This window comes from Sinocyclocheilus grahami, unplaced genomic scaffold (genome assembly GCF_001515645.1).
Source record: "Sinocyclocheilus grahami isolate Dianchi unplaced genomic scaffold, SAMN03320097.WGS_v1.1 scaffold312.1, whole genome shotgun sequence".
NCBI classification, from domain to species: domain Eukaryota; kingdom Metazoa; phylum Chordata; class Actinopteri; order Cypriniformes; family Cyprinidae; genus Sinocyclocheilus; species Sinocyclocheilus grahami.
The window spans coordinates 783,934-797,180 of record NW_015505491.1 but is presented as its reverse complement, the minus strand read 5'-3'; the positions used below and the strand labels follow the sequence as shown (position 1 = coordinate 797,180).

The window sequence follows — 13,247 nt, the reverse complement described above, 5'->3', positions numbered from 1 at the left end:
AAAATGTGAGCTTCTTTGTGATGCTCTTGACAACTTTAGATGCGCAAAATAAATGTTACCAACAATAACTTTCTCATTAGAAGTCTGTCTGTTTATCGAGGACATTACAATGAACTCCCACTGTGTCTTTTCTGAAATTCTGCCTCTGTTTCAGCAGGAACACTGGTTTGAAAAAGCACTCCAGGAAAAGAAAGGATTTGTCATCAAAAAAATGAAGGAAGATGGTGCCTGCCTCTTCAGAGCTGTTGGTGGGTACATTATTAACCACCTGATGTTCACTTGAAGTCAAAAGATTTAGTAGATGTTATCTAATTCATCTCTTGACCATCATCTAGAACTTGGATGATTGTCATTTTCAGTTTGGCATAATGCTATCTATATGCACAGAAGACCTGCTACTTTTGGTAAAATATGCAGTGTCGCAAAAATACTGTATCTCACAATGCAATGTGCTTAACATGACCTTCAATTTCCATTGTGACAAATTTAATGATAATATAATCTGTTCTGATTTGATGTTATCTTCTGTTAAAAATTTCGGGATCGGTAAGATTTTTAAAATATTTTTGAAAGAAGTCTCTTATGCTCACCAAATCTGCATTCATTTGATTAAAAATTTAGTAAAACAGTAAAATTGTTAAATACAATTTTAAAATTATTATTTCTATTTGAATTTATTTTACAATATAATTAATTCCTGTGATGCAGAGGTGAATTTTCAGCATCATTACTCCAGTCTCAAGAAACATTTATTATTATCAGCTGCAATACAATTGCGTGTGTAAATTAAGTCAAGTTGGTTGCCTGATTTGTGCGTGCTTGTAGTGGTAAGTCGTTTGAGATCAAATGAAGCAAGGAGTGAATGGAAGTCTGTAGCATAAGGCTTGTCCAGATGAATGTTGAAGTCACCAAAGACTAAAAGTGGACTGCCATCCTCCGGGAATGAGGACAGCAGCCCATCCAGCTCATCCAGTGTTGAAATTATTGTTTTTTTTTTTACTCATTACTTAGACATTTGTTCACAAAATGGCATTAAAAATGTAAAATAACCATTTTTTTATTCCCAATTCACTGGCTAGATGCCCCTTGTTGGATACATTTAGTGATACAGGGACAACAATGTAGAAAACTATTGCTTAAAGTGATTGTATGATTGCATAATGTGCTATTTTACATGCTATTTAAAAAAAATAGTAATAGTTCACTGCACATGATGCATTAAGCTCAACATGAAATTAACATGGACTATTTTTAATTTCTTAATGCATGTTTATGATCTTATTCTGCTTGATTCCACTGCCAACTTGCATTCCGAATATATTCTTGGTTTGTTATTGAAACTAATAGTAATGGTCAACCTTAGGCCTATCTGGGTCGTGGCCTAATGGTTAGAGAGTCGGACTTGTAACCCAAAGGTTGTGGGTTCGAGTCTCGTACCGGCAAGGATTGTAGGTGGGGGGAGTGAATGTACAGTGCTCTCTTCCACCTTCAATACCACGACTGAGGTGCCCTTGAGCAAGGCACTGAACCCCCAACTGCTCCCCGGGATGCCGCAGCAAAAAAATGGCTGCCCACTGCTCCGGGTGTGTGCTCACGGTGTGTGTGTGTTCACTGCTGTGTGCACTTTGGATGGGATAAATGCAGAGCACTAATTCCGAGTATGGGTCACCATACTTGGCCACATGTAACGTTACTTTCATTTTCATCTATATAACAGTAATGTACATGTGCCTGTTGAGTTTCTGAGCAGCTACCAGAACTTCCCTCTAGGTGGTGCTACTTATCAACATATCTGAAGTATTCGGCACTCTACTGTGTGACACCATAATATGAAAGCAGTGTTCTATTACACTTCAGTTTCAGCTTGTGTAATTCAGCTTTAAACCCCCAAATTCTGACTTTTGTTTTTGTTTCCTGAATACAAGTCAACTTTCTGAAGTGGTGTCCACTACAGTACACATATATTTAAACGCCATTTTAACCATTCAGGGTGTGATGTTACACCCAAGCCACTATGGGCGTTCACCTTTGACCCTTTTTGACCCTTTCAACATAAATTCAACATGACTGATCAAAGTGGTACAGCAACAAGTACCCTTCATTTTTATTTAGGTATTATTAATGGTATTATTAATTTATTTCTTTGTAGTTTACTTTCTTAAACTGATAATGCACCTGGTTACTTTGGATGGATGCCATACATCAAAATATATACTTATTTACTAGGATTTTTCTCTTAAAATAATTATCCACTGTCTCTGAAACCACCATTGAGTGGCATCTTACCCTGTTTCCTTTTTCATTCTCTCTTTCATGTCTCTGTTTCCTTCTCTTGCTCTTCTAATCTGTCTCCTTATCCTCTCTCTCGCTTGCACACACACATTCAGTTTATTAATCTTTTTCCTGTTTTCATTAATATACAGAGGTCCTTGTGCGAGTTTTACACAGGATTTGATAGACCTGGCATGTAATGTGTTGACCTACATGAAGCGTTCCCATCAGGGACATTGTGCCACAGTTCTTGCACCGCAGGTGTGAAACTATCCATCTCCAAACAATCACTCGAGTCAAACAATACACGTTATATAACTGGCCCGATGGTAATAAGGTTCTCAGTCAGTGGGATCATGAAAACCCAGGGCAGGACAGTTTCATACAGGAGGCTGTTGATTTGACGTAATAGATATGGATGTGTATTAGATTATTGCGGAGACCATGTTGAATTATGACATTAGTCAAAGGTTCTGAAATGTAGCTTTACATGTCTATTTTTTGAGTGATCTATCCTTTTAAGGCTGCACTAATGCTGTTTCATTTACAGAGAACCAAAGCAGTATCAAAACGGCTCTTTATAATGGGGGCTGAAGTGAGACTTGGTCTGTTTTAATTCTGCTTTCAGAATTGTTTATCGCACTGAATTTGGAATCGACACAGAGCAGCCTTAACTCAGATTGAACGCTTTTATAAAAAAAAAAATAACACATCCTATTTTCCATGATTTGTCTATTTATTTACTTATACTTATTTACTTACTAATACAAATTTAAGATTGTTCTCATCACATAATCAGTCCTGTCAACAAGACAGCAACAAAACAGATCACTGCTATCAGATTTTGCCCTTATTTTCCTGGTCAACCTTATTGTTTTGTTGCTGTTTTGGTTCTCACATTATGAAAAGGTAGGTCAGGAGAGCAGTGTTTAATTCCCATGATTATCTCTATTATAATCCTCCTGTTATCCCATGTCTAAACAACCTGACAGTATTTACTGCTCAACAGTTTGGACTTGGTGATTTTTAAAAATGGTTCGAAAGAAGCCTTACCAACACTTATAAGTGTTTACCAAGACTGCATTTATCTGATCAAAATACAGTAATATTATTAAATATGATTACAATTTGTAAAGTTTTATCTTTCAGTATATTTTCAAATGAAATGTATTCCTCTGATGCAAAGCTGAATTTTCAGCATAATTCCTCCACTCTTCAGTGTCACATGATCCTTCAGAAATCATTCTAATATGCTGATTTGCTGCTCAAGAAACATTTATCATTATTATTCATGTTGAAAACGTTTGTGCTGCTTCATATTTTGGTGGAAATCATGAAACATCCTTTTTTTAGGATTCTTTGATGAATAGAAATTTATTTGAACTGCATTTATTTGAAATATAAATCGTTTATAACATTATAAATGTCTTTGTCACTTTTATAGATTTAATGCATAAAAAAAAACCCGTAATGACCCCAGACTTTTGAATGTTGAAACAGTTTTTTGCAACTCATAGTTTAGTGGTAATCTGCACGATGTAGAAAGCTTCACTAATAAGAGAATAACATTTTGAAGAATAACATGATTTCTGCATGTCACGTTCAACCCTGTATGACTCTGGATTTTGTAATAATTCAGTTTCCGTTGTTCAGCACAGCCAAACCTGACATTCATAGTTCATAGTTTGCAGTAAGGAGGCTCATAGTGCTAGCGTGCAAATGCTTATGCTATGTTTGCAAATTGGTTTGCAAATTATTTTCCAAGGTATTTTATCTCACAGAGGTTTATACCCTGAGGACTATTCAATGGTAATTTGTGGTGGTGGTGTAGTTGAAAGCCAGTTGAATGTTTGGACAAACCTTCTTGTACTGTATTCCATCCATCTTATATTTTATCCACTGGACATTCTTGAAAAACTTTGTGAGCTGCATCCCAGGAAGCTTTTAAACAGTATTGAAGGATTGTGCATACAGTGCTGCACATTTATGGACCGCTTTTTTCAGTATCAAGCCTAAGTTTGTTTTACATTTATGCATTTATATCCAAAGCGACTTACAATAGAAGAACAGAAGAAAAGAAATGCACATGTGCCTATAATTTATATTCGTCTACAAAACTACATTCAAGCAGAAGGCTTTAGATTATTTAAGATCACGAGAAACAGATTATGTCCAAACATTCGACAGGTAAATATCAACCCAATTGTTGTGAATTAAGGAGAATAAGTGGAAATAATGAGTGTCCGCTGATCAGAGTTTCTGATCAGACCATAACGTTTCACCGCATCATGGTGGAGTATGTTTCATTTTTACAGAAAATGAGCACTAATATGGACACATGCTTACACAAACACCTGTGTCTTCTGTTTGATAGTGAGAATTCTGCCCCTGCGGTTTCAGTTTTGCTATTACAAAGAAAAACTTTCGAAAGGTTTCGTGGTTTCACACATTAGCTGTTTGATTGGCTGAAACGAGTTGAATCCACCAATCTACAATGTTCAACAACTGTTGTAATATCCCGCTTTAGCGTGTCTTTTTTAGAGCCACGGCTTAATTTTAAAAACAGTTTTGTTGTGAATCACTAAGTCTGAATCACCACATTCTGGCGAAAACTTTGCAGGTATTCTGTGCTGCAGTAATTGTTGTGCAGGGTTTCGTGTTGGGAATGCGCTTCTCCTTTATGATACGTGGGAAACGGTGTCATGTGTTAGATCCCGGCCCTAGCTCCCAGCATTCGCTCTCCTTTCCAGTGCTGCTCTGCTGGTTATACAGAGCACCGCCCCTCTTTCCAGAGCTCGACCTGGTCTTTAGTGAACAGGGAAGCAGTTGACACCATTACCAACACACACACTGGCTGTTTACTCTCAGGAGTGGGGTGACCTGACCCAGTCAGCTAAACAAACACTAATTAGGCTCTTCAAAACAGTTTAACCAATGTAGTTTCCCAACTTTGGCCGCCAATAGCTCAGCTGTCCGATGTGAATATGCTTGTCTGCAGGTCAGTGGGTTAAAAGGTGCAGATTCTTGTACAGTAACGAGAGCCCGTTTAAATGCTTTATTTTTTCCAGTCATCCATTGAAGATTATGGTTACGGGGTGGATCGTAATCCTACACTGGAGGAAGTTGAATGTTTGTCCCAGAAACAGTGCACTTGTTTGTTTTTGGCTTGGATTTGCACATTTCTTCTGAAGTGCAACAGTGCCGGCTGTGCATTTTATCAAAGACTCCCTCTTTCCAGGCAAATTTCAATATAGTGGGATAAAAGCGCCCAACTATGTGGGCTGACCTCTCCACCTGATCTATAACAGTCTGGCTGTGTTGTGAAGTTTGCTAGAGGTTTTGTATTTGAATAAATATTCACAAAGCATAGTTATGACTCTAAAATCTGATTGGATGAGCCACGTTCAAAGTCTTCATAAAATAGCTGATATGGGTGCACTTTTTTTATACATTTTGTACTAATACAGTCTTATCTACAGGTATGCCAAACAGCTTGATTACAGAATAATTGTCTATCCTGGAGAAAATCATTTGCAAATGTTGTCTTTACAATGCTTGTGTCACGGTTGCCTTCTGTGGTGAAACGAAGAATGAGAAGACGTGGGATAAACTCAAAGTAAATGTCTTTAATCATCCAAGACGGGGTAAAACAAGGCAGGCAGGGACACACAGGAAACACAACATCGACGTTCAATACCGGACCAGGCAAACTTAGAAACACAGGGCTTATAAACGCATGGAATGCAATCAGGGAGAACAGAAGCAGGTGAGGAGTAATCAAGGATAATTAATAGAACACCGCAGAGATAAATAAACATAATCAGGATTCAGGACAGGAACTGGAAGGAAACCAAATAAGGGCATACAGAAACAGGAGGCAGGAACCGAGGGAAAACAAAACAAAAACAGACCATAAACGTGACCGCTTGATGGTTACTAGGATGTTGTTATCATTTACTAAAACTAGCAGTGTTGTTATTGTTAACTAAAACTATTAAAAATAGTTTTTGGTAAATAAAATTAAGCTGAAATTAAATATAAATATTAGATGAAAATTTAATGTACTGCATCATCACTGTGTCTGTCACGCGACTCTGTTGCCCTTTCGCTTGAACTGATGGTAAAACTAACGACATTATTAACTGTCTTGATATTTACTTTGAAAGCTTGAAGCTCGCGATTATAGTAAGGAGAGTTACATTTCCGACGTGTGCTTGTGGTGTTCGGCCAATCACAATGCACTGGGTCAGCTGGCCAATCAGAGCAGACTGCGCTTGTCAAAGGAGGGGGCTTTGTTGAAAACGACATGTTTGAGAGAGGCGGGGCATAGAGGACCTACAATAATGTACAGTATTTGAAAAATAATGTGTTTTTTGAACATTAAAGCATGTCAACATATTCTGTTACATCAAATACACAAAATAATGATCTTTAAAATAGCATCATATGACCCCTTTAAGTAAACTAAAATTAATAAAACTACCTACTGCTAACTACTGCAATAAAAATACATTAAATAGAAATTTAAAAAGCAACAACAGAACCTAGTGAAAATGACAAAACCACATAACAAAAAGACAAAAATTTAAATGAAAACTAATAATATATCAAATAAAAGCCTATTCAAAATATGAATAAATACTATATCAACAGTATATAAATACTGAAATAGAACTGTTGGAGGTGGTTGGTGATCTCTAGATACGGTTCAGGTGCTCAGTCAGTTTGTTTATTTCTTCAAATCGCTAATCTTAAATATCAGCAATAGTAAAAGCGATGTTTGCCTTTGCAAACACCACTAATAAATGCAATTGTCTATTGAACAGCCTCGCCTGAAGCAATACTAACCTCTGCCCCACATGGCTGAATCTGTATATGAAAATCCCCATAATATGCAAAGCGCATTCCAATGTAAGCCCTGTTTATTTTCCCTTGCATGCACTGCGGGATCTCTTCCAGATACCTGCTTCTGTGGTAAACAAAGCTGTCTGTGCCCTGCCATGAACCTCTGACAGACAGCTCGGCTGCATTCCTCTCATTTTGCAGTTCGTCATCTTGTTGTGATTGTAGAGCAGATGCCACAAATACCATAACATGATTTGACGGCGCGGGAAACGAGAAGGTGTGACTGAAATTCCTTTCTCCCAGAATCATTGGTGGCGTTTACCCACCTTGGCCTTGTGTAAAGGATCGTTCACCCCAAAATGACTTTCATTGTATGCATAGGAAACACACATAAGTGGTGTCCCAAATAACGTACTGTACACTGTGCACTTATGTGATGCATTGTGTACCCAACCATCTACTTGAATTTTATAAGGGTGTTATGTCCTCCAGCATCAGAGTCTGATAGTCTTTCCTTTTTTTTTATGTCAGGAAAACTGCTACAGTTGAGTTCATGAAATGTCAAAAATTCCACACAAAATTTTTTTTGGTTAATTAAGCACATCATCCGGATATTTGAAGTGCGCTTTTAATTTGACCATAATATTTATACTACAAAATGGCAAAGAATAATGCTCAAGTATGTGGATTGGTGCACACCTATAGTCATGCAGGTTTGAAACGATGTTAGGTTGAGTTAATGGTGATAGAATTTTCATTTATAGGTGAATTATTACCTTAAAGGGGTCATATGATGCGATTTCAATTTTTCCTTTCTCTTTGGAGTGTTACAAGCTCTTGGTGCATAAAGAAGATCTGTAAAGTTGCAAAGACTAAAGTCTCAAATCCAAAGAGATAATCTTTATAAAAGTTAAGAGTCAACCACGCCTACCTAAAACGACTCGTTCTAACACGCCCCCACGTCTATGTCATGATGTGGGAAGATTTGCATAACGCTGCCCAAATGTTCACACAAAGAAAGAAGGCGTAACTTTTATTCTGGCTGTAGTATTGTTGTTGCCGCCGCTGCCATGTCGTGAAGGCGCTGTGTGTTTCGTTGTGAAAGTGAAACTACTTTGTTTGGCCTTCCAAAAGAGGACGATATCCGCTTCGTCATGCCTGGAGCTGATCCGTGCTGGTCGCTGAGGAAATACTACAACTTCGCGCTGTGGATCGCCAGATCGGCTTTCACCGTGGACGAAGCGGAGTCCAGCCCGGGGTCGCCACATGTGGTTGCCACAAGCCCGCCTGCCGCCGCTCACTCTAGGCCTCCGGCCTCTGCTCACTCTGGCCCGCTGTGTTTCGTTGTGAAAGCGAAACTACTTTGTTTGGCCTTCCAAAAGAGGACACGACTAGAAATCAGTGGTTAAGTTGTATTTACAACACTGTTCCAGAACAGTTCAACCCAAATATTCCGATGTGTGCAGCGCATTTTATGGAGGACTGTTTCCTGATCCTGGTAGAGTAGACTACAATGCCGGCTGTTCTGACTCACAGACTTTAAGTACGTTTTTATATTTAAAGAATTTGCCACTGACGATTCAAACGCAAGTTTTGAGCAGTGTAGAGTAGCGTTTGTAGTTTGTCATTTCTCCGATCACAAATGCAGACATGGTTTTATGTTTACGCGGCGCGATGCAATGCAACACGTAAAAAGACAGTATAAGTCATTATAATCCATAATTATGTCCCCCCTGGATGCAACAAATGCGTAGTTTATTTAAGCTTTGTAAAAATCGTCGGGTTTCAGAAAGGCGGGGCATAGAGGAGAAACAATAATGTACAGTATGTGGAAAATAATGTGTTTTTTTAACCTTAAACCGCATAAACACATTTCATTACACCAAATACACAAAATAATGTTCTTTTTAGCAGCATCATATGACCCCTTTAAACTCCACTACTAAATGTACATGATATGGACATTTTCTTATAAAACTTGAAGTAATGAATTTTAAGCTTACATACAGTAAATCTTCAAATCAGTCACAAGAAGGTCAACGCACTGGATATTTGTGAACATGAAATCTGAAAAGCATAGGTCAGCTTTCAACTATCTGGTCCAGCATAGTATTCGACTCCCGGACATCATGTACTGTGGCTTTGTGGCAAACATGGAGCAAAGTTTGAAGCCATGCTGGAATCAAGGGTTGCTAGTAGATTCCTTGTCATAACATTGATCGACCCCTTCTAGGACAGGAAAGTACAGGTTTCAACATAAGCACCGCTCACGTAACGTCTTTTTATAGTGCTTGGTTTCTATGAGACGGGAAATGGTCTAGATCTTGAGGATGTTGACTAGTTTGATCCAGCATAAACCAGCAAGTCTGACAATGAGCTGTAGAGCAAAAGTCAAGGAGCATATTTCGATTGATCTATCGCAAATGTAGTTTATAATGTCCGTTTAACCGAAAACCGTTTTGAAACTCAGTTGTAAAATAGTTTCAATCACTTGACTTGCAGACGGTGGTTGTGATAAGACCGTCTGCACCCTTTTACTTAGTTTTCTCGTGAACTTTGGCACATCTGGAAGGCAGATGCTCAACAAGTCTCTCCAACTTTCACCTAGACACCACCAAGAGCTGCATCTTCTCTTGCCAATGTACAGAAAACATTGTCATCACCATCTCTTGACGTCATTTCTTACAAAACCAAGCTGTTGATGAAATCGTATAGACACATAATTCAAGTCTGGAGTTTACGCTTGGTTTTCAGTGGTCCTCTATGACCTGCATGGAGTGTTCCAGTAGACAGCATGCCTGGTTGCAATACAGTCTCGTGAGCATGAATGAGTGTATTTGACCGTCGGTGTGGAACTATCTGGAGCAATAGTAAGCTCTGTGTTACTCAACACCCTCATGATCACCGTCTGGCTCTAATGTAACTCAGTTCAGTCCGTACATAAGCCATTATTCGATATCTAACTGTACTTCCTTAGCTATGGAAAGCACAGGGTGTACTTTAAAAATACATTTGTGATCTGATCCCCCAATGCGCTTGAGAATCAATATGCATTGATCTATACAATCATAATCTCAAATTCATAGCGTATTGGCTCCACAGATAAGTGAACAGAACACACAGTCAATAAGGCCGTTGAGTGGAGTTACCTTTGGGCCTGCTGTAACTGGTGCCTGTTTTTAGAGTACTGCATCGATTCATTTGTTTGAAGAGCATGTTTACTGATCGGCTGTCGAGGTGGACGTGGCTTGTCAGATGATCTTGTGAGCATTTGAAGTCAAGGAGCATATGAGAGTGCAGGTCAGAGCGGTGACCTCAGCTTTTTCTGGATGAACTCTGCAGCTCATGTTCCACACAGTCATATTTGAACACAGGGCATCAAGGTTTATCCTTTTAATCCCATATTTTTCCCAGACATGAAAATATCCAAATGATGTGTCATTAGTAACCCTTTGAAATAATCAATAATTATCAAATAATTTGTTTTTGGAAAAGTATGTGAAAAATTGTGTTTTGTGGTTGGTCTCAATTGTGACCGGTGGGATAATGTGTGTACTGAATTAACATATTTCTGTAGTCATAAAAGTTGTTATATATCTTAGCCACATTCATTATCACATTCAAGGGTCACTATTATACATAAAAAACCCTTATACAACATTGATAGGAATACTGAGATAAAAGACAAAAAAATACAACCATCAACGTTTTTCAAAATTGTTACTTTTTTGTAAAATATATCATCAAATTTTTATATTAGTGCTACCAGTATTTCAACATCAATATTGTAAATTTTTTTGTAACATTTGAACTTTTAATTTAGTGCAATATTTTGTCATTGCAACATTTTAGTGTAATTTTCACTAACAACTGCAATTGGATTTATATTGTATACCTAAGTTCACTGTTATCCCACCGGTCACTATTGTGACCATCAAGATGTTTACTCATTCTGTGACCACACTCAACAAAACTGAATATATGTGAATTCATATATTAATACTAGACACCTTAAAGATAATGTGTACAAAAAATCTTTGTCATATCTTTATGTTAACATACTTTACTAGCCTTTCATTTTGGAGCTTTGATGCAGCCATCATCTTCTCAATGTGCGAACAGGAAATAAACTGCTCTGGTCATGTGACAATTTGCACTAATCACGTGAAACTGCACATATTTGATTGAGACCCTTTATTTTTTCCATATTTACAGGAAGTGCACTAAATCATCAGTCAGTAAGGATTTTAGAGCTTAACAAATGGAAACCTTTTTTACAGTCACTATTGTGACCAGTGGGATTAAATTAATGAAGTAACTATAGTAAAATTATCTGTCATACCTGTTTGCATCATGAAGCAATTGTGAAATAGCTACAGGAATAGGTCACCCAAAAATTACAATTCTGTCGTATTTATTTGAGTTCATGTTAAATCTGTGTGACTTCTGTAACATATAAGGTGGATTTTGATGAGCATTCTGGCCATGCTTTTCTATATAATGATGAATATGAATCCGTGCTGGGCTTTCAGGCTTTAAAATGGCAAAAAAGTACTCAAGTCTCATATAAGCTTTTCTTTTGATGTGTACAATATATTCCAGTTCTTCTAAAGTCTTCTAAAGCTTTGTGTGAGGAGTAGACTTAAATTTAAGCCATTATTTACTGATGATCATTGCCGCTTTTAACCATTTTGAATAGATCATTGAGTCAATCTGATTTGTGAACTGGATCAAGTCATTCAATTAAAAGATCCGACTGAAAAGAATGACTCATTTATAAATTAGACATGACACTATAGTGCATATATATATATATATATATATATATATATATATATATGGTATAACCCTATAGGGTTGATTTTACATGAATGATGAATTAAATTATCAGTCTGTTTCTCACAAAACAATCATACAACTTAAAATATATGTATAGAGAGAGAGAGAGAGAGAGAGACATATATAAATATATACACTACCGGTCAAAAGTTTGGGATCAGAACCATTTTTAATGTTTTTTACAAGAGTTTCTTATGCTCATCAAGGCTGTTTTTTTAAATCAAAAATACAGGAAAAAAATGTAAAATAACGTTTTTTTTCTATTTTAATATACATTAAAATCTGATTTATTCCTGTGATGCAAAGCTGAATTTTCAGCATCATTACTCCAGTCTTCAGTGTCTCATGATCCTTCAGAAATCATTCTAATATGCTGATTTATTATCAGTGCTGGAAACTGTTGTGCTGCTTAATATATTTTTGGAACCTGTGATACTTTTTTTCAGGATTTTTTTATGAATAAAAAGTTAAAAAGAAGAGCATTTATTTAAAATAGATTTTTTTCCCTAACAATATACACTACAGTTCAAAAGTTTGGGGTCAGTAAATTTTTATTATTTCTTTTTTTGAAAGAAATTAAAACTTTTATTCAGCAAGGATATGTGAAATTGCAGTTTCCCAAAAAAATATTTGGCAGCACAACTGTTGCCAACATTGATAATTCTAATAATAAATCAGCATATTGGAATGATTTTCATAAGGATCATGAGACACTTTATACTGGAGTAATGGCTGATGGAAATTCAGCTTTGCAGCACAGAAATAAATTATATTTTAAAGGATAATAAAATAGAAACCATTATTTTATATTGTAATAACATTTTGCAAGATTACGTTTTTTTTCTGCATTTTTGATCAAATAAATGCAGCCTTGATGAGCATAAGAGACTTCTTTACAGGGGTCATATGATGCGTTTTCAAGTTTTCCTTTCTCTTTGGAGTGTTACAAGCTGTTCGTGAATAGATAAGATCCCTAAAGTTGCAAAGACTAAAGTCTCAAACCCAAAGAGATATTCTTTATAAAAGTTAATACTGGTCCACGCCCCCCTAAAACGCCTAATTCTAACACGCCCCCACATGTCTACGTCACGATGTGGGAAGATTTGCATAACACCGCCCAAATGTTCACGCAAAGAAAGAAGGTGTAACTTTATTGTTGCTGCCACCGCCATGTTGTGAAGACGCTGTGTGTTTCGTTGCGAAAGCGAAAATACTTTGTTTGGCCTTCCAAAAGAGGACACGACTAGAAATCAGTGGTTAAGTTGTATTTACAACACTGTTCCAGAACAGTT

General features: G+C 37.0%; 1 protein-coding gene across 1 annotated transcript in view; it reads left to right on the top strand.

The window, feature by feature from the left end:
• The window catches only part of LOC107601748 (OTU domain-containing protein 5-A-like), a 32,174-nt gene that overhangs the window by 3,938 nt on the left and 14,989 nt on the right, over positions 1-13,247 (top strand). Inside the window, exon 2 of the mRNA XM_016294034.1 lies at positions 155-248. Coding sequence (XP_016149520.1) covers positions 155-248 — 94 coding nt within the window. The remainder of the gene's footprint in view (positions 1-154; positions 249-13,247) is intronic.